The 23,035-nt window shown below is 43.9% G+C and overlaps 1 protein-coding gene across 1 annotated transcript in view; it reads right to left on the bottom strand.

Moving 5' to 3' along the window:
• Positions 1–151: 151 nt before the first annotated feature.
• SELENOS (selenoprotein S) overlaps positions 152–23,035 on the bottom strand; it is a 52,146-nt gene continuing 29,262 nt past the window's right edge. The window contains exons 3-6 of the mRNA XM_068272450.1: positions 21,264–21,370; positions 7,613–7,702; positions 2,274–2,355; positions 152–783 (exon numbers count right to left, since the gene is read on the bottom strand). Coding sequence (XP_068128551.1) covers positions 704–783; positions 2,274–2,355; positions 7,613–7,702; positions 21,264–21,370 — 359 coding nt within the window. The 3' untranslated portion in view covers positions 152–703. The remainder of the gene's footprint in view (positions 784–2,273; positions 2,356–7,612; positions 7,703–21,263; positions 21,371–23,035) is intronic.

Here is a 23,035-nt window from a genome sequence, read left to right as displayed (position 1 = left end):
GGCCACCAAAATCGCTAGATGTATGGCTACCTTAAAGTGTAAGATTATTTTTCTTTGACCACAATATCCAAAACGTCAACAACTTGGTTCCACGTTGTATTTAAAAGCACGGTTTTTTTTTTCTTTAAAAAAAACAACATTCACAGACTGATTACAGACATCAAATTTTTATAGACTTTCGTGAAGCATGAATGAGTTAATAATGGACGTAACTGCTGTAAAAAGTGTTGAACCTTGAATTATTACGGAAGATCCTTACGTCCCTCCAAGACACAGGAGTTCCCATTTTGTCTGGAGGTCCAGGAGATCTATTTTTCTATTCGAACTGCTGATACGACAATACAAAAAGGACGTACACAGGGCTATCCGCCACGCAACATCAGTCAACCTTATTGGCTGCAAACCATTTGTAAGGATGACGTCATGAAGAGCATCAGACTGCAGCGAGAAGCATCATCTGATGACCTGACATGTCGCTGGGTTTTCCTGAAATTCAGCATTCCAGTTAAGACACAGGTCAGTCTTGCTGGTGTGCATCTCAGAGCAGATGAAGGACAACGCTCTGCATGACGCAGATCTACACCAGATGATGCCGACACAAGACTCTTCAGGGCAGAGACAAGACGCTACTTTTGCAGGCGGCACAGTCCGATCACCTTGCTGGTATTTGTTACTGAAAAAACACCAGCAAGGCAGCTTAACCTCATCCCCCTGCTGAGGGGCCTCTTCTTCCAGGTCTCCAGGCGCAGGTACCTCCTCCATCACCTGTCAGGGGATTATAGCCTGAAAGAGCAAGAAAAAAAAACACAGGTCTATGTTGTAATCTGTACTATTCAGTCATGCATTCAAATGACATTAAAAATGAAAGTTTTTAGCTTGTGTAACTCGGTGAATGTTACAAATGAACCAATAAAAATACAAAAGTGCTATGAAATCAGCAAACTGACCTCCAAACCATAGACACTGAAAACATGGAATACTAGCTTACTGTTGCTATTAGAATTTCTTTATATCTGCGTAGCTGAATGGCCTATTAAACTGTTCTATGCATTGTCCTTAAAAGTCAATTCTATGCCACTTCCCTGTACTGGGCACCGAACTAGAGCATCACATGTCATTTACACCCAATTTCAATAACGGTTGGGATCTGGATCTGATCATTATGGCAACAGTGGCACACATGAGTGCATACAGAGCCATCCTACAGCCAAGCAATGTGTATTACTACTGTGGGGAAGGGAGGAGGGATGACAGTGTGGCACACAACACAGTGCCTTCTGTCAGGCTGAGTAAAAGCTTGGAACACTGCTAAAGATCCAGCAAAATGAGTGAAAGTCCTGGCCTCTCTTTGGAGATACCAATAGAGCCACATAGCTGGCTGGGAAGTCACCATATTAAATACTGTGCATCTATCAGAACTTCCAGTTTATGCGGGGAACCTGTCTATACACATGACTAAGCAATAGTTGGGCCAGGCAAGAAATGATCTGACTATTCTAGCAACTACGTAGCCGTGACTCCTGTATTGTTCTATAGAAAGAAGAGGCACAGAGAAAGGAGTGGGAGGTCTGGATAGTGTTCTGGTTAAGGGCTCTGCCTCTGACACAGGAGACCAGGGTTCAAATCTTGTTTAGTAAGCCAGCACCTATTCAGTGAGGGGCAGGACTCCCTAATACTGCTACTGCCTACTGAGCGCGCCCTAATGGCTCCAGCTCTGAGTCCACCAGGAAGAAAGTGCAATATAAACATGTCTTGTCTCTCTCCAACTGTGGGGGAATACAGTAGCAAGCAGCTGAATACAGACAACAATAACTATAATATTAGGTGACAAAGTCTAATTTCTGTATGAAGCTTGAAATTAAAAATCCTACTTTATCAGAATTGTTCATGGATATCCTGTGACAGGGCTATCTGAGAAGTCTGGACAAGTGCAGTTCAGCGATATCCATCTTCCGTGCTCACAGAGGCTCCCAGAACGCAGTGCTATACAATTATGCTCACTATTTCTCTGTATGTACAGTATGTACGCAGCTCAGAGCTCAGCATTGTGAACCAGCCAGAGGGGAGGGTGCTGGTATAATGCCACCTAACACATGCTTGTGGCACGCCAATGTAACATGGAGATTAAGTCTACCACCGCTGGCGGCCCCCTGTAGTAAAATTGGCAGCTCAAACAATATGCATACTGTGCATACATACATTCGCTAAATACCTGACATCTTTACATGTTTATCATCATAATGTCCCCCAGAGAACAGACACTGCATACTGACCAGCGTTCCTGAGTGGTCTCCGGTCTGGCTTGGGCTTTGGGGCAGTGGAGGATGCAGAGGTGCTGGGAGCCGGCTCCTGTGGCTGTACAGAGAGAATCACAGAGACCATTATAAATGCACAATCTGCTTTAAAGTCTACCCAAGACAAACCTTGGCTACAAAAACACATCTTTACCCAAGACCTCTGGATCCTATAGAGCAGGGATGTCAAACCAGTCCTTCGAGGCCCAAGGGCCTCACACATTTTTGACACAGCTCAAATTAATTGATGGGTCTGATTCAGGAAAGGAATGTAGAACACATTCCTCTCTTTCTCAGTCCAGCCTAAACACTGGCATGGATCTGGCTCTCCAGTCCTGGAGTTCGACACCTGTGGCTTTATGCAGTCTTCCAGTACCCCACTGCTGACCATCCGGGCCGCGCTCCTTCTCGGGCACGAGTGTGGCCGTACTGCATCTGTGTGAGTACGGCTGCACCTGCGCAGTTAGCCAAAGCCGCTTGTGCAGGAATGGCTCCACATTCTCTTTAAGGCGCGTACACGCCATACTGCCGCAAACGACGGGTCCTCCAGACCCTCCCGCTGGGCGGACGTTCTGCCGACAGTAGCTCGTGTGTACGCGTACACACGTGCTACTGCCGGCAAAACGTCCGCTCAGCGGGAGGGTCTGTCAGACCCGTTGTTTGTGGAAATATGGCGTGTGTACGTGCCTTAAGGAAAGTACTTGCTTTTTGACCCCTCAGGTTGTCTTTAAATTTAGTTTTGTTAATAAAACTAAATTAGAGAACATGTGTCAACCCCCCCCCCCCCCCCTCCTCCTCTAATGATCATATTGTCAATTGATTGGAGTTAATTAAGTTACTGTTAAGGTTCATACACACCTACCAACTATCTGTCCAACTATCTGCTAAACTTGTCTGTTGAGCCCCATACAACTTTTGATGTGAAACAAGTTGAGACAACTAAAAAAGTATTTTTCTATTGTTCAAACAGCTGATAAGATGTCAATCCAACTGTTGGATTGACTTCTTATCAGTCTTACCAGCTTTTTGAACAATAGCAAAATACTTTTTTTTAGTTGTTTCAACTTGCTTCACAACAAAGGCTGTTTGACAATTGTGCTGCATAAAAGACCGCTGTTGAGCGTGTGTATAAGGCTTAACAGACAAGTTTGGCAGATAGTTGGACAGATAGTTGGTAGGGGTGTAAGAACCTTTACAGATCATTCAGAAATTAGCAACAGATGATCGTTTTCTCAGTCATTTTGAAATTGGACATGCTGGAAAATGTAGCTTGGTCCTGTACATGTCACTCCGGGGTACATGTACAGAATACCATCTGATAGATACGAGAACCCAAACTTGGTGTTAGAAAAGGATCAGCTGCACAAATAGGACAGGATCGTCCTGGTATCTCGATATCGATCAGGATACCTACATCCTTTAAATCCATTCAAATAGACTCCTGAATCATATGAAGCCCTCTTTCTTCCAATAACTGACTACTGCCTGTCTGCAATCAAACCAGTGATAATTGATGCTCATGGTCCTGTCTATTAATGGAACTTTTACTATATGCTTGGTGTCAAATAATGTTTAATTTCTGTATGTTAAAAAATCTTTCAATAAACAAAAGTATAACAAAAAAAAGAAAAGGATCAGCTGGAAAAGCCATCATACACACTATTCCGGAGGTATTGTTTTGTGTACAAACAAGAGTGCCACCGCTGGAAACATTTATTTAACAATTTTGTTGAATAGGTTTAGAGGGACCCAGCTCTGGAAGTGAGGTGTGTAAAAAGATTGGGAAAGACTCTGTACTATTGAGAGGTTTCCCACTACTGAGTTGGACAAATTCAGTGACTAAGTGAGAGAGATATGGAGGCTGCCATGTTTTTTTAAACAATACCAGTTGCCTGGCAATCCTGCTGATCTATTTGGCTGCATTAGAGTCTGAATAACACCAGAAACAAGCATGCAGCTAATCTTTTTCAAATTTTCTTTTCTTTTTTTTTTTTTCAAACTGGTTGCATTGTCAAGCAGGCATGCACTTAGCGGAACAGATTTTCATCCAATTTGATTGTAATAATCAAATCGGATGGTCAATCGGCAGCAAAGTCACCTGATGTATGGCCACCTTTAAACTTGTCAGATCTGAATATGCTTGTTCAGGGCTATGGCTGAAAGTATTAAAGGCAGAGGATCATCAAAACAGCCAGGCAACTGGTACTGCTTAAAAGGAAATAAATATGGCAGCTTCCATATAACTCTCGCTTTAGTGGTCTGTTTTTATCTTTAGTTTCTATCGCTTTAGTATGTTTTTTTTCTTATGGCTTCAGGTATAAGTGCACCTTTGACCATAAATATAAACCATGTTCACACTGCTCTTCTAAATCATCTTTAAAATAAAAATACAATTCTACATAATAAATCTGGCTATATATGCATCGATTTTTACCGTCAGAATCACTCACTCTGAGTCTGCCAGTTATCTATGACGCAACAAGCCACAGGTGAGAGATGTTCGTGTGTGTGTGTACGTGGTGTGTGTGTGTGTGTGTGTACGTAGTGTGTGTGTGTGTGTGTGTGTGTACGTAGTGTGTGTGTGTGTGTGTGTGTGTGTACGTAGTGTGTGTGTGTGTGTGTGTGTGTGTGTGTGTGTGTGTGTGTGTGTGTGTGTGTGTGTGTACGTAGTGTGTGTGTGTGTGTGTGTGTACGTAGTGTGTGTGTGTGTGTGTGTGTGTGTGTGTGTGTACGTAGTGTGTGTGTGTGTGTGTGTGTGTGTGTGTGTACGTAGTGTGTGTGTGTGTACGTAGTGTGTGTGTGTGTGTGTGTGTGTGTGTACGTAGTGTGTGTGTGTGTGTGTGTGTGTGTGTGTGTGTGTGTGTGTGTGTGTACGTAGTGTGTGTGTGTGTGTGTGTGTGTGTGTGTGTGTGTGTGTGTGTGTGTACGTAGTGTGTGTGTGTGTGTGTGTGTGTACGTAGTGTGTGTGTGTGTGTGTGTGTGTGTGTGTACGTAGTGTGTGTGTGTGTGTGTGTGTGTGTGTGTACGTAGTGTGTGTGTGTGTGTGTGGTGTGTGTGTGTGTATGTGTGTGTGTGTGTGTGTGTGTGTGTGTGTACGTAGTGTGTGTGTGTGTGTGTGTGTGTGTACGTAGTGTGTGTGTGTGTGTGTGTGTGTGTACGTAGTGTGTGTGTGTGTGTACGTAGTGTGTGTGTGTGTACGTAGTGTGTGTGTGTACGTAGTGTGTGTGTGTGTGTGTGTGTGTGTGTGTACGTAGTGTGTGTGTGTGTGTGTGTGTACGTAGTGTGTGTGTGTGTGTGTGTGTGTGTGTGTGTACGTAGTGTGTGTGTGTACGTAGTGTGTGTGTGTGTGTGTGTGTGTACGTAGTGTGTGTGTGTGTGTGTGAGTGTGTGTGTGTACGTAGTGTGTGTGTGTGTGTGTGTGTGTGTGTGTACGTAGTGTGTACGTAGTGTGTACGTAGTGTGTGTGGGTGTGTGGGTGTGTGTGTGTGTACACGTAGTGTGTGTGTGTGTACGTAGTGTGTGTGTGTGTGTGTGTGTGTGTGTGTGTGTGTGTGTACGTAGTGTGTGTGTGTGTGTGTGTGTACGTAGTGTGTGTGTGTGTGTACGTAGTGTGTACGTAGTGTGTGTGTGTGTGTGTGTGTGTGTGTGTGTGTGTGTGTGTGTGTTAAATTGGTTTAACTTAGTGTAGCTAGCACTTGGCTGGCCGGATGGGGTGGTGGTGTTATGTATAAAAGAGCGGCGATCGGAGGGGTGATGTAGCTAGCCAAGTGCTATACCTTTGGCCTCTGAGGAAGCTTATTCTAAGCGAAACAGCTGTCAGGCCTTGTCACCCCCACCGCATGTTCCGCTGTCTGTAAACTGTGAGTAAAAGTACCTTTGCAAGTTACAGTGCCTCTATCCTTTTTCTTTTTATGACACATTAAGCAAGCTTCAAGATGTGCACGTAACTCTAGGTCATACTCCAGTATTAGCCATCCTCCTGACTTTTTCGTCTAGTGCCACTAGCTCTTTCTTCTTCAATTTACACGTGTGTGTGTGTGTGTGTGTGTGTGTGTGTGTGTGTGTGTGTGTGTGTGTGTGTGTGTGTGTGTGTGTGTGTGTTAAATTGGTTTAACTTAGTGTAGCTAGCACTTGGCTGGCCGGATGGGGTGGTGGTGTTATGTATAAAAGAGCGGCGATCGGAGGGGTGATGTAGCTAGCCAAGTGCTAGCTACACCCCGTCCGAAAACTTGGTAAAAAAAAAAAAAAAAAAAAGACCCTCCAGGGCCTAAGAAATCCACCGCGGCAGTAGTGGACGAGCTGATCTCGTCATTACCGCCAAGGTGGTTAAAGGACATCCGAGGTGAAAATAAACTGATGAGAAAAACAATTCTATCTATCCTCCTTCTCCTAAAAATGGCTTTTTTTTTTTTTTTTTTTTTTTTTTTTTTTTTTTTAAAGATAACCCAGTTTTATTTTATATTTAAAACTAGTTTTTATGGTTTCATTGTCTCTGCTCAATGACACTTTTATTGAAGTATGCCAGAGCTCAAATCTATTAATTCACCCTATTTATCTCTTTCCTGCTCTCAGAAGCCATTTACTGACAGGAAAGTGTTTTATGGCTGTAATTACTTATCAGTGAGGGTTACGATATAGTCTGACCCAGGCAGAAACTGTCACTTCCATACCTGATTAACTCTTTCAGGCAGAGAAAGAGAAAAAAAAAAGGAACACAGCCTAGGTATATTGTGTGCTTGGCACTATACATACACATGTCTATCTCATGTCACAGGTCACCTCGGTTGTCCTTTGAAAGCCTCCTGAAGCTAATATATTGAGTAGAGCAATAGGAGAAATGCAACGAGGCAACACACTGTTTAGACATACAGTATATAAACTTAACTACAAATCAGGGAGGCCTCATAGCAAAATATTCATGGGCCTCCAGCCCTAGGGACCCTCCCCTACCCCTCCATTACACCCCACCCCCATCTCATAAAACAGCATGTATAGTCACAATATACTACTAGTACAACAATAGGAGAGGAAATGTAAAAAGGGATGTGAACAGGTTGGGGAGAGAACGGATAGTGCTCTGCTAGTAGCTCCTCTATGAAGGAAAAAAAGGCACCCTGCCATCTCTCTAGATTTGTATACTCCCTCCCTCCAGGAAGTTGTGAGCCACATTAAAAAGCATTTACATCTAAATGGATACCATGCTTGGCTTTCTGTGATACAAAGCTGAAGGCAGGGAGCCCACACTCTGCACATGACTACCAGCAGTGACACCAGTACATCTCTCAGGTCACAGCAGAATCCATTAATTATAGCTTTACCTGACTGATACGAGAGACTGCTTTGTAACTCTTCCCTTCCTTCATGCTCTCCCAGCTCTCGATTTTCTGACGTCTCTTCTCTTCATCCAGCTACAGTTACAAGACAGAAAATGCAAAGCATTAGAGGCAGCCAGAATTATACTGAACATCAAGTCGCAGAAGTCGCCAGTATCTTTCAGGTAGTCAGCTGAGCTTGGTGTGCATACCCTCTCACATTAAAGCCTATTACACATAAACTAGGTAAAATTAATCCCACAAGCAGTTGAAAGACAGTAATGCATTGAAAACAAACCCTAGGACAAGCTATCCTGTAAGATCAATTCTCAAGATTGCTCATGTGAGACTGCATGCACAAACATTGTCAGTTCACAAATGACCAGGTAACCTGCATAGCTTGTCTGTATGACCATAAGGGGCCCATACACTTACCGATTTTCCCGCCGATATACAGCCGATTCGATCACTGTGATCGAATCGGCTGTGACATTGTTGCGCAAACGCTGACCAAACGATCGATTTCTGTCCGAAATCAATCAGTCCTGTTGATTCGCGTCCGGAAGATTTCGCTCGATCGCCCATGGGTCGGGAGTGCGTCGAAAGCGGTGTTCGAATGCCCGACGACCGACGCTAGCGGTAATACATTACCTGATCCGGCCAGCGTGAGTCCCAGCTGTCACCGCTGCTTCTTCTCCGCGCTGGGCTCCGAGTCCGGCATGCTTCACTTCTTACTGTAGAGCGCCCTCTACTGTTTAAACTTCCCCGGACAGGAAGTACAGTGAAGCTGGAGCCCAGAGCGGAGAAGAAGACAGCGGAGACCGGGTGACTCGCGTCGGCCGGATCAGGTAATGTATGCGGAGGCCCGGGGGGCGGCGGCAGCTTCACAAATGGGGAATCGATTTCATGCTGAAATGGATTCACAATCTGTTTGCAGTAAAGGCAGCCATACGATCCCTCTCTGATCAGATTCGATCACAGAGGGATCTATCTGTTGGTCGATCTGGTGGCAAATTGACCAGTGTATGGCCACCTATAGAATGTCCCTATGCACGGGCTGCTACCAATGCCACATGCATGTTTCTCCACAGGCTGTACAGTGTTATGAGCGACCATATCGATGCCGTATGTACAGATCTGCTTCTTGTCACAATTTCCAGAGAACGGTCATTCATAGGACATCATTACATTGCAACAACTGTAATCTAGCAGGTGTACTTAGCTTAAAGGACACATGAATTGAGAAGAATATGGAGGCTGCCATATTTATTCCTTTTTAACCGATACCAGTAGCCTGTAGGCCTGTACGAATTTTTTTAGGAAAAAATTGAATTGCGATTTTTTTTCTGTCAATATTGTGATTTCGATTTTTTTCACGATTTTCTTCAAATCAAGCTTTAGCATTAAATTCACAATGTACAGTAACATTTACAAACATGCATTGACATAAAATGACATCATACTATGAAATTGATAGTATGATGTCATTTTCTGTCATGTTTATAAATGTTACTGCATTATGTGTTGTGAATTTATCAAAACAAATAGCAGCTATAAATAAATGCAGAGCTGAGTACCACAGCAGATCTTGGGCAGTGGGTGGTGATCCAAGTTGTTTGCTCTGCAGGATAGTGGAGAGATAACAGATCCTGGGCAGTAAGCAGATGTACAGTACACTGTGTGACCACGGGAGACAGGGTACAGGGTGCAGAACAGGAGTGCCTTATGTGAGGATCCTTCTCCTCCACAAGCAACGTGCTGGCTGCATTACATTACTTACTACCGCTCTGACTCCTTCCGGCCGCAAGGAGGAAGCATGCCGCATGTCGAACACAAACAATTTTACGCTTGGAACGCTTAAAATAGTACGCGTAAAAAGCCTGCACTTTGAGGATTAGAAAATAGTTTTGCCACAAATCGTGATATCGATTTTAAAACAATATATCGTGCAGCCCTAGTAGCCTGGCAGCCCTACTTGGCTGCAGTAGTGTCTGAATAACACCAGGATTAAGCATGCAGGTAATCCTGTCAGATCTGACAATAATGTCAGAAACCTCTAATCTACTACATGCGTGTTCAGGGTCTACGCTATAAGTATTGGAGGCAAAGATCAGCAGTACAGCCAGGAAAATGGTATAGCTTAAAAGGAAATAAATATGGCAGCCCCCATATACCTCTCACATCGGGTTCCCTTTCACCTTCTCAGGATATGCGACTCTATAAAGACCAGAGACTATTTTTCCTCAGTTCTTTTTTGTGATCAGTGCTATTGGCTCACAGTGATCACAGGGTCACCGACTCCTGACTGGCACAATGAGCAGAGTGCCATTACAGAGTTCAGCAGCGACTGAGAGGTGACCGTGGTGGATGGGAGACTGAAATCTAAGCCCTAGCAGAAATAAGAGGCTTAAAAACTGGACCCGATGCACAGAAGGCCAGTAAATCTACCATGTGCAGGTGTCTTACAGCTATTATACCTGTACTAATGCCAGGGAGGCAGGGCCCATTAGGCTAATAGTGCCACAAGCGTTACTGAGGTAACACATTAATTGCTATGGTAACCTGGTGTTAGTACAGTAGTTGTAAAATTCCCATGTGCTGCCTGCACATAGTAAATTTATTGGGCTTTTGTGCATCACACCCAATTTTACTTGATGAGCATGCAATTGGTACCAAAATGGAAAACAAGCAGCCTGGGACACGTATACCTGCAATTTACTTTTTGGGTTTCGGAGATAGAGACAACCCTTTACACAATACAACTAAAGACGTCTGCAACTTCTCAAGGTTATATTTGTACAGTAGATAGACAGAATCAGAATCAGAATGACTTGACAGTCACTTCTTTCAACACATCACATTCAGTTTATATGACTCATCCTTGTCAGTACACAGATAACAGCAGCACAATAATTCAAACTGTCTGCTCTGGGTGAAAAAGGTCAAGTGACTCCTTCCATTCTCTGCTGACAATGCAGTGATAACCAGGAGATACAGCACAATCTATGAGGGCAAACACTGCATACTGTATGGAAATGCTGAATCACAATAAAGGGAGACATTCACTAAAGGCTCGTACACACGTCTGATTTTCACAAGCGACCCGTCGTTTGGACGTCAAATCGGGCGTGTGTACAGTCTGTCATTCTGCTGGACTTGAGCGATCTGCATGGTGGATTGCTCAAGTCCAGTCTTATCAGCTGAACGACAGACTGTACACACACCTGATTTGACGTCCGGTCCGAACGGTCGTTTGGACGTCCAAACGACGGGTCGTTTGCGAAAATCAGACGTGTGTATGTACCCTATAAGGTGGCCATGGACCTGACGATTATGGGCAGATTCAACAAAGACAAATTTATCTGTAACTGAATCTGATTAGAGATAAATTTGTCTATTGGTTGAAGCTGCCCATACTCTACAGGCCGATTCCAGCATGAATTCTTCAGGGAATCATCTGAGCCCGCTGTGTCTGCCCCCCTAATGTATAAATCTGCCCCCCTAGTGTGTGTGCATTTATACATTACCTGTCCGGTAGCAGCCTCCAAGCGGTGACAGTCCATCTTGCCGGGCAGCCACATAGCCGCGTACACGCTAGCAGCGCATAGCATCTGACGTCAGCTAGCGTGTACGCGGAACCTGGCAGGAAGGACTGTCACAGCGTGGAGGCTGACACCGGACAGGTAATGTATAAATGCACACACTGGGCACATTTATACATTGCAGCGGCGAGGGTTTCGTCGTTCGTTCCGAAATAAATTGGCCGCCGTACACCTGACCAAGCAACGCACACAAACCTTGGGATAACATACAAATGTATTGGAAGCAAAACCTGGGACTTATGGTGGCCATACATGTATTCCATTTGATTCCTGGCAGATTTGATCACTCGGATCCAATCTGCCAAAATACTATGTCCCAACATGCCCGAGTGAAAACCGATTTTGACTGCAAATTAACTGTAACGGTTAGTTCACACTGGGCGATTTTTCAGCGATTTGCTGATCACTGGCGACCAGAAAAATGCTGCTGCTAATGCAAGTCAATAGTAGAGTTCACACTGTAGCGATCACCAGTGATTAGCAATTTGCTGGTGGTGCATGCAGCATTTTTGGAGCAATTGCATTTCAAGGTTATAGAATCACAAAAGCCAATCACTCCTACATCGCTTTCCTGTACAGTGAAAAAAAATAGCTTTTTGCTGATCGCCGGCGATCAGCAAAAAGCTACCAAAGCACCCAGTGTGAACTGGCCCTTACTATGTTTTGGACAAGATGGAAAATCTCTGTCAATTGGGAGAGGGGTTGTCAAACGGTCCATAGTGTTGCAAAACATGAAGCAGTGAAGTGCTGTAGTTTCATTGAATTTCAATAGGATTTTCTGCTGAAATCTATTGAGAAGAAAAAAATATTGATGTGCAGTGTGTGTGTGATCAGGCTCTGATCAGAGAGGGATTGATCGTTTTGTCACATCAGGTGGCAATCTGTAAGTTAGCTTAATGCTAGGTACACACCATACAATTTTCTGGCAGATTTACCTGCCAGATCGATTATTTCCAACATGTACAATCTAATTTCAGATCATTTTCCGATCGATTTCCGTTTGTTTTCCGTTTATTCCTATCGGAAACGCTTGGAGATCAGATCGGACATGTTGGAAATAATCGATCTGACAGTAAATCTGCCAGAAAATCTTATCGTGTGTAGATAACATAAGGGATTGTTCACACTACAAGAGCTAATAAGAGCATTGTGATTTTAAAAGCTCTTGCTAATGTTATCCTGGGAGTGTGTTCTCACTGGAGCGATGGGATTTTGTAAAAATCCCCCATAGCATTGCATTAGTAAGAGCTTGTCAAAATCACTAGCTTGTAGTGTAAACAAGGTGTGTATCCACCTAACAACTGATGCCGCCTGTCTGGGATCGGGACCAGATCCCCTAAAGGGGCCCATACACTTAACGATTTTCCCGCCGATATACAGCAGATTTGATTACTGTGAACGCTGACCAAACGATCGTTTTCCGTCCGAAATCGTTCGTTCTCCGTCCGAAATCGATCGTTCCCATCGCTCCGTCCGTGCGGAGGATTTTGCTCGATCGCCGCCTGCTTGGGAGTGCGTCGATAGTGGTGCTCGAATGTCCGATGACCGACGCTAGCGGCAATACATTACCTGTTCCGCCGGCGCGTGTCCCCGCTCTATCCGCGGTCCCTTCTCGCACTGGGCACCAGCTGGCTTCACTTACTTCCTGTCCAGACAGGAAGTTTAAACAGTAGAGCGCCCTCTACTGTTTAAACTTCCCCCGGCAGGAAGTAAAGTGAAGCTGAAGCCCAGAGCGGAGAAGAGACAGCGGAGACTGGGGGACTCGTGCCGGCCAGATCAGGTAATGTATGCAACGGATGACAGAGCGGCACATGTGTGATGTCATGCAGTGGGCAGGAGAGCGGTGTCTTTATAGAAGTTGGCCATTCGCTCGGCTAAGTTGATCTGTTGAGCGGATCGTTTGCCATGCGGCTGTCGCTGGTCATGGGCCGCTGTACGCACGCCTGACTATCAGCTGAGGTGGTCATTATCGGCCTCAGTCGACTTTAGTCAGGCGTGTGTACAAGGCTTAAGTGTGACATGGTTAGTATGTGGTCTGGTTTCCCAGTAATCCTCTGGGTTTGATTTTCCCAGATGAGTGCTACTGTGCTCCTCACAGCAAGAGGTCCACTGCCTATCTTTTATGCTCTCCTTCCCTAAACTAGCAATAGGTACAAGAATTTTCAATTTCTAGTGTCATCCCACTTTAATGCCTAGTATACACGATGCAATTTTTTTGCAATCTGATTTTCAATAGTTTTTCTGATCAAATTTCTGATCACGTCTATAAAAAAAATTGATCAGGAAAACGATCGGAAATCAGATCAGACCTGTTGGAAATTATCGATGCAACTGTGAATCTGACAGGAAATTGCATTGTGTGTACCAGGCATTAAGGTGGGATGACACTGGAAACTGAACCTGTGGACCTGTGATCTGCCCATACACTGCAGGCGGATTCCTGATCTAATTCAACATGCAATCTCTCAGGAAGCGGCCGAGTCTGCCACTGCCACCCTAGTGTATACAAACAAACAACAAACGCAGAACATTTATATCGCGCTTTTCTCCTGGCGGACTCAAAGCGCCAGAGCTGCAGCCACTAGGACGCGCTCTATAGGCAGTAGCAGTGTTAGGGAGACTTGCCCAAGGGCTCCTACTGAATAGGTGCTGGCTTACTGAACTGGCAGAGCCGAGATTCGAACCCAGGTCGCCTGTATCAGAGGCAGAGCCCTTAACCATTACACTATCCAGTTACTACAAGTATAAATGTGCCACCTGTGTGAGCATTTATACATTATCTGTATTGGTCACATCGTCCATCGGGCATGCTTTTGGCAGTACAGATTTTCATCTGATTCATTAATTGAATCGAATGGTCAATCGGCTGCCAAGTTGAGGGATGTATGGGTACCTTAATGCCATTTTATTTTATTTTTTTAATGTGCACTGTATGCCTTTTAGCTTACAATTTCTGCTAAAAACAAAAAAAAAGTCAGTAATGCTGGGAATACACGGTTCGGTTTTTTAGGCGATTAGATGGTTCGATAGATCATTTCCAACCTGTTCGATCTCCCTTTCGATTCTTTTGCTGCTCGATTTTTGATAGAAGTGAATGGAAATAGATAACAAAAATCGAGCGGAAGATAAGAGAATCGACTGCAGAATCGAGCAGCAAAAACGATCGAGAGCAGAAACACACGGCAGGAACGAACCATGTATTCCTGGCATTAAGAGCCAAAACAGTAAATCAGGATACATCCAGTACAGCAATCTTTAAAACATGCTAATCTAGCCTAATCTGACGATATTAGTTCCTGACAGTCTTATCTGGGAGATCCTTCAGGCTATAGATTTTAGCTTATGTGGCTCTGAACTACAAAGCAAGACACACAGCAGGAAGTCCTTCAGAGTCTGATACGGCTGATAAGAGATTACAATAGCCTCACAATGTATGTACACATGGGCTATGCCACTGCAGACCTATACAGACCCAATGCAAATGTGTGACCCTCTCTGAATGGCCACCCTGCATTGGCAATGGGAACCCTGGAGGCAGCTATTCATACACCAGAATTAATCAACTCATCTTGTGTAATTACATCATTGCATTAGTTCTGCAAAATTAGCTTTCCTTACTAGAGAATAGTTATAATGGTCTCATTCAATCTTTATAAATTACACTCAGTCAGCCATTGTTACCCTGATGTAATGGGAATTACTTGTTTTGGCATTCATGCTCTTAAGCCGTTAATACGCTTGCTTGTTCTTAAAATGTCGCTTTTCTGGAAGATGCCCGTTATTAGATACACATATTGTACTGAAATCACTAGGTTGAGTGGGACATAAAGGGCAGCCATACAACGCTTTCCTGGTAGAGAACAGCTTCTGAGTGCAGGGGTGGCTTAAATAAAAAGGTTAATGGTTCATATATTTTAGCACTGGGACACTCTTGCAAGTCTGTGTCATTGAGCAGAGACAACAAAACATTAGTGTAACAAGCATGGACCTGGCGGCTGCTGACTCGCAGGGGGCGTCTGCAGCCGCCGCTCTCCCTGGCTCTCAAGTTTTATCCATTCCCTTGGCGTCTAGCACGCCGGGAACGGTGTTATCTCCAGCTCATAGGGTTTCTGTCTCGCGCACGCAGAGACTGGACCTTTATGCGGGCAGAAGGCGCGTCAGCTGACCTGCCGGTCGGCTGACGTCTCCGGTGACTCTCGCCGCTTGGATTGGCGGATTCCGTGGTGGGAGTGGCTGGAAGCGTACCTCCGCTTCTTAAGCCTCCAGTCTTCATTCATTCCCTGTCTGCTGTCGTGAATACTTTGTGTTAGCGCTCAGACCTTAGACTAGTGGCTGAATGGAGTAAAACAGTGGCTGAATGGAGTAAAACAGTGGCTGAATGGAGTAATGGTTAAGGGCTCTGCCTCTGACACAGGAGACCTGGGTTCGAATCTCGGCTCTTCCTGTTCAGTAAGCCAGCACCTATTCAGTAGGAGACCTTTGGCAAGTCTCCCTAACACTGCTACTGCCTATAGAGCGCGTCCTAGTGGCTGCAGCTCTGGCGCTTTGAGTCCGCCAGGAGAAAAGCGCGATATAAGTGTTCTGTGTTTGTTTGTTGTTAGTGCCAGGTGTTGAAACCAAGGACTTCACACCAAGGCTAGGATTATTGTGATATTGTATTTGATTACCTGTGTATGATTCTGGCTAGACCTCTGACCTTGCTTCTGCTTAACGCTTCTGTACTTCTGCCTATCTGACTAGTTGCTGAACCTTTGCCTGTTTACTCGTTATCCTTCTGCCTTACGATTCTGTACTGATACTTACCTCTCTGTTGCCGAACCTAGCCTGTCTGACCGCTCTACTCACCAGTGGGCCCTCGCCACTGGTGAGGTACTATTGGCTCACCAGCTTCTCTGGTGAGATAGTTTCTTATTGCTCTTTTAGTGACTGATAGCACCTTTTCAGATCCTCTGGAAAAGGTCTGATCAAGTCTATACAGTCACTTATTCTATTAGTACCTTGCCAGCTCCTCTGGTGAAGGACTAGTCTGTATATTTGTATTCTCTCTCTCTGTTTGTACCTGTTCCAGCCCTCTGGAAAGCTCTGTGCTATTATATACAGTCAGTGTACTGATAGTACCTTACCAGCTCCTCTGGTAAGGTCTCACTAAACTATTAAAGTTACGGTTGCACCAATACACTACTCTCTCAGTATCTTGACCAGCTATACTTGTATTATTGGTGATTCTGCAAATCACCACATAATCAGGTATAGTGTCTGTATTATTGGCGATACTGCAGATCACCTAATAATCAGACGTCTGAGTTGTAGCACCCAACCGTTACAATTAGATCAACTTTTTAAGGCTCGGTTCCCATTGAGCCTAAAATAGTTTACGTTCCGCTCCGATGAGCGGAACGCAGCAGTGGAAGCAATGCTTTCCCGATGGGAAAGTTCACATTGCTACGTTCTGCTTAGTTCTGCTCCCTGCATTCCGCTCGTCGGAGCGGACGTTCCCGGAATGCAGCGCAGGAGCGGATGCGGGCTCAATGTGAACCGAGCCCAAGTTTTTTTTAACGTAAAATAAAACAATGAATTCATTTAAAAAAATTCCAAAACCGGTAATTTTTAGAAGTAAAAAGGATAGATACAATTGTTTATCTCATAAGTTTATTTTCACCTTCACTTACTACCCCTTGTTGTATGGGTTAGAGGAATTAAGGAGACTTCATGTTAATGCTGCTGAACAAACAGTTACTTGTGTTCTGCAGTCATGTGACAAGTGGTTAAAGAGGAAAGATATTAACCTGACAGATGCAAGCTAAAAGTAATTTGAAAGATTACTTTGCGGGACAGATAAATGTAAATGGCTTATATTTTTTGGACAATCAATCCTCATTATTTATATATTTTTAAATGTAAATTCTGCTACTGTAATGCAAACCCCTCTACATCTAAAGTGTGAAGTATATGGAGGCTGACATATTTATTTCCTTTCAAACAATGCACATTGACTGCCCTGCTTATCCTCTGCCTCCAATACTTTTAGCCATAGACCCCGAACAAGCATATCAGGTGTCTTGACTAGATTTGCAGCATTCTTGTTTCTGGTGGGTGCTTCAGACACTACTAATACATGAAAATAAATATGGCAGCCTCTATATTACTTTCACTTAAAGCGGGCAGTGTCAGTCACAAAGCCAAATTCTATTTAAACATTGCAGTGTGTTTAGAACGCCGCCAGAAATCTCTCCCTGCAAGTACAAACTCTTCAATCTATTCACGAATCTCTCTGCTGTTATTATATTTTCTCAGTCCCCTAGGCTCTTTTCTGTGCCATTGCCAATGACTCTCCCACCTTCCTGCTTCTCACTGATTGGCTGAGCAGACTGCAGTGTTTTAAAGAGGAACTTTAGCCTAAACAAACATACTGTCATTAAGTTACATTACCCACCCTGTCTTAAAAGAACAGGCAAATGTCTGTGATTTCACGAGGGCAAACATCTTTTTGGTTGAAAGGAGGTGGAAAGAAGCATGAGACATAGTTCCAACTGTCCTGTGTCCTCCCAGTTGCTTAGCAACGAGAACAACAACATCAGAAATCCCATCATGCTTTGCACAGCATCAGGGGAAAAATGCATGGGCAGTTTTCATTGATGGGGCGGAGGTTAACTTCTGTTCAGCTAAAAATTAGGCTTTGGTAAGAAAAACAAAGTTCTGATGCTGTGAAACTGTTAAAGAAGCACCAAGCATTTTCAGTGCTGCTGAATAGATGTTTAGTCTGGAGGTTCACTTTAAGCTGTCTAGCTGTAACATTATCCTCTGCTTATTTGTGTTGACAAGCAAGGCTGAGGTGACTCAGCCACTGGAGGAGAAAAGAAAAAAAATTAAGGGAAGAAATGACATTATGATTTAGCCTCAAACTGTGGGCAAAAGACATGGTTCCCATCAGGAACAAAATTCTCTTCATTTACTATATAAAATTAACTGAAATCAAAACATGGACAGTACAATACATGTGTTATGCAAGTAGATCAAGTATTTATCTACTTACATATGTGTATTTTTTTCTCTGGCATAGTATGGCTAATCCTACTGCTTTAAGCCTTGTTCCAATATGCATCCTCTCAAAGGAAGGCCCACTGGATTCTGCTCATCTCCTGTGGCTGTGTTTACAATTGCCTTTTGAAGAAGTCTCCATAAAAAGGTTGGCAATGGATGTGGAAAGGGGGAGGGTATTCTGGAGTACTGGATGTTGGGCCACTGAAACAGAAGCTTTGCTGAGATCACATAGCAACAATTTAGTATAGAGTTTTTTTTCTGAAATAAGCTATAATAGTCTTTTTTTTACAAGGAGAAAAGGAGATGTGGAAAAACTTAGACACTGCATATGCACTTCATATTAATTTGATTTTTTTAGCCACAGCTTATTGCATGAACTTGATAAAACAGAGGAAAGTCAAGTCTAGCAATGAATGGGTCAGATGTCTTCATTCATTTTCCTAATCTGTACTGCAAAAAGATAAAAAGCCATTATCTTCTAAATAACAAAACTATATTCTTCATTTTTATCAATAGCCTCCAGATATCATTCATTACAATCACAAGTGCAATGTGCAAGTATCGGCTCTGTAATATCAGCTGCCTCCTATGAATCATGCTGAGATATGATGTACTGTATCTGGTACACAGCTCTCCGCTCATCACTTTCCCACAGTCCTGGCTGCTTCACCAGGGAGAAACTGCCAGCATCTGCCTGACAGTATTTACTCTGGAGTAAGAGGCAGTCTTTTTCACTGCTAACATGACTATTGTGATGAAATGCGAGCAGCTCTACCAGGAGATCCCCCTCATCAGTGCCTCAAGCGCCACTACCAGGAGATGCCCCTCATCAGTGCCTCGAGCTACCAGGAGATCCCTCTCATCAGTGCCTTGAGCAGCACGACCAGGAGATCTCCCTCATCAGTGCCTCGAGCAGCACAACCAGGAGATCCCCTCATCAGTGCCTCAAGCAGCACTACCAGGAGAGCCACCTCATCAGTGCTTCGAGCAGCACTACCAGCAGATTCCCCTCATCAGTGCCTCGAGCTACCAGGAGATCCCCCTCATCAGTGCCTCGAGCTACCAGGAGATCCCCCTCATCAGTGCCTCAAGCTACCAGGAGATCCCCTCATCAGTGCCTCGAGCTACCAGTAGATCCCCCTCATCAGTGCCTCGAGCTACCAGGAGATCCGGCTCATCAGTGCCTCGAGCTACCAGGAGATCTGGCTCATCAGTGCCTCGAGCTACCAGGAGATCCGGCTCATCAGTGCCTCGAGCTACCAGGAGATCCAGCTCATCAGTGCCTCGAGCTACCAGGAGATCCTCCTCATCAGTGCCTCGAGCAACACGATCAGGAGATCCCTCTCATCAGTGCCTTGTTACTAAAGAAGATAATGGCAATGAAAAAGCACATCAGGTGCTGTCCAAAACACTATGAGAAGGGGAGAAAAAAATAAAAAATAAAATACAATTTGTGCCCCCCTTTCACCCCCCATACACTAAATAAGGGTGCCTGTTGAAAAGGGTGCAAGAAATAGCAGATAGTAGAATATCTGTAAAATCACCGATATTTCTTTTTTAATTCATATAGTAAAATGTAGGTAATATTAAATATTTTACTATGACCTAACCTTGCCCTACTCTCACACTGAGCCCTCCCTCTACCAATTCCTAACCCTAAAGGCTTGTACACACATCCAACAAAGTGCATGACCAACACCATGACATGAACAACCCCATGACAAGCCGTTTACACAACTTGTATTATATGTGCACCAACTGAACAACCAACTCATTTACATATTGTGCGTGCAAGCGCAATGACGGAATACATGACATGGCCGCACCAAACAACGATGTAAACACCAGGTCTGTGGCGTCGGTACAAAAATCTTCCTACTCCTCAGTTTATGAAACCCCCGACTCCAACTCCAGGTACCCAAAATTGCTCCAACTCCACAACTCCTTAGTCTAATTTTTACAAAGGCTATGCATTTAGTTCAAAAATCATCCCACTCCTCGGTTAACTGAAACCACCGATTCCAAATACCCAAAATTGCTCCGACTCCTCGACTCACCCCAACTGCACGATATCAGCCCGACAGTCGTGTGCGTTGATCCGCAGGATGGATCAGGCAAAATTATTTGACCACCTTGCACCACTCACTGCTATTCAGACATCAAAAGAAATCTGATTGAATACTGTTCACACTGCCACTAGTATTGTATGGCTATTGGAACCTTGATTTTGCACTGCTCAATCTTTCCTTTCCCTTCTACACTCCTGTTACACTTGATACCACAAAGAATAAACCGGCCACATCAGATGTTTATAGACAAAAATTGTAAATGGATTACCGGTACTTATCCGTTACCCGGGCGCATCCGGCAGGTGGCGCTAATTACTATTCCCCCTCCAGGCCGCCATGGATAGTAGGGAAAGATGTAACTCTGGTAGAGTTTTGTCGCCACCTGCCGGATGCGCCCGGCTAACGGATAAGTACCGGATTACCATTCAGGTCCGTACACACGCCGGACTGGAGGCAATGACGGGTCCGTCGTCACCTCCCACTGGGTGGGCGTTCCACCGACAGTCCGGCGTGTGTACAGTCTGTCTGCAGACTGATACGGCTGTTTCTGAGCGATCTGCCCGGCGGGTGTACGGACCTTTAGATTCAATGTTTACATTCAAATAAAATGATTACTCTGTTAAAAAAATACTGTAGTGTATGACTATGTTAATGCCTGCTGAAACAGGGACTTTGAAACAAATAATGGTTGAAAGTTTTCAGGTGCAGAAGAGAAAGGTGATTCTTCATTTACTGCTGTAAAACACCACCATGCAATACTTACCTCCACGCCCAGCCAAAACAATCTGTCTGCACAGACTTTACAGATGAGAATATTTATTGGATTTGAACAGCAAATGGTCAGCTAAACAGCAGAGTACAGCTGGGTCATGGTGTAACTGGACTGACAGGATAATGTCATACAGCACATTGCAATCAGCACACCTCTCCAGCATTGCTACTCACCTGTTTCTGCTTTTCTTTATATTTCTCAGCCTGTGCATTAAGCTCCTCCTGCATCCTCAATCTGGCTGCAGCCACTGCTTCCTGTCTTCTTACCACTTCATCTGGATCTATGGAGAAATCAGCACTGTGAAGTTGGGTTTGGTTTTCAAGAAGCGCTTTACCTATAATTACTAAACAGCATACCCAGGTCAGTGCCATTCTGAGGGAAAACAAGTACTATATAGCTGGACTTTGAGTAATCTAGAAGACATTTCACTACTAATCCAAATGGCCTCCTTGGTTCTGAAGCGTGCAAAAAAAAAAAAAAACCACAGCAGGGCCTTTTACATTATATATTAAAAAAAAAAAAAAAAAAACTATTATCCTGTCTCAACTGACCCCACTGGACAATAGGGATGACAATGTTTAGGAGAACTCACGGAGAAGCATGTGACCAGTTTGATCAGCTGATAGATTTGTAAGGGTCGGATTTGCTGTGATGATTTCCTGGTAGCATATGATCATGATCAGCAAATCGGCACTTTAAAAATCTATCAGCTGATCAAACTGATAAAATGTTTCTTCATTTGAGTTCTCCTAAGCATTGGTCAAGGGACCTCAAAGGATGTAAAACATGCCCTGGTGGTCCAGGGACAGGAATAAAACCCTGACTTGGGATTCCACTCCATAAAATGAGAAAATGTTTAATTGGTTATTTGGTCTTCATTTTTTTTCAGTAACTTCTATAGTGAGAAGAAGCACTGTCTTTTGCAATCTGTTTGCCTTTTTTCTAGAAAAACTGAAGGAAAATAAAGTGACTGAAAACTTTCTTTACTGGGTTTGAGTAATAGCAATTAACAGTAAGACTTTAGTCATCCACAGTGTAATATTTTTAGGCTTTGGTGGACACGATGGATGGGTTTTGGGTGTAAATCTGCTGCCACAATCCTCAAAACAGATTTAAAAAAAGTTTAGAAAATCATATTATAATATGACTGGAGCAGCAGTAAGTGACTACGAGGGCTGCATGGGGCTGGTAGAAGCCCCAGGTAAGTGAAACTCATTTTTTTATTTTGCTTGGACATTCCCTTTAATGGGCTATCTGGGAAGTATTTTTATGGAAAAAGTGGATTGGTATAACTAGTTTACATGTCAATGAGGCCTTGGGACTATAAGAGGCAAATGCAATTCACATGGTCTAAGTTTTCTCCAAGGAGATAATTTTTCATCTCCTGTTTAAAATAACTTTTTTTTAGCAATCTACACTTGAAAAAGTACTAAAAAAAAATAGCTGAAAGAGTGCTGTCAAAATGGATTTAGCATGTTGCTTGCTGATGACTAGGTGTAAAAATATCACCTACAAGAAAACTAAGGAGAAAAAAAGAATGACTTACATACAGCCATAAGACTGATACCAGGGGGTACTGGGCAAACACTGTGTTTAAAGAAAAAGAAGTAGTACTTTAAAATCAGTTGAAAATACTATTCTACAGCAAGTTAAACTAGCCACAGCACAATCCTCAACCATCAGCTGAGACCACACTGAGGATGACTGCAACTCCTTTGCTTTGAATTGTACTTTTTTAAAGTCTGTAATGAGGTCAAACAGCTAAATAAACAGTAGTAATACAGATCATTTACCTACATGGGCAGTGAAATGACACCTGAAAGCTTCCTGTGTCTAATTAGCAGGCATGTGACAGGAATCCCATAAGCTGAAACAGGTGGGGGAGCACCTGGCCAGTGCTCTCAGCCCCCCTGAGTGCTCTCAAACACTGGGAGGAGAGAATGGA

Source organism: Hyperolius riggenbachi, chromosome 3 (assembly GCF_040937935.1).
Source record: "Hyperolius riggenbachi isolate aHypRig1 chromosome 3, aHypRig1.pri, whole genome shotgun sequence".
NCBI classification, from domain to species: domain Eukaryota; kingdom Metazoa; phylum Chordata; class Amphibia; order Anura; family Hyperoliidae; genus Hyperolius; species Hyperolius riggenbachi.
This window is presented reverse-complemented; position numbering and strand designations above follow the sequence as displayed.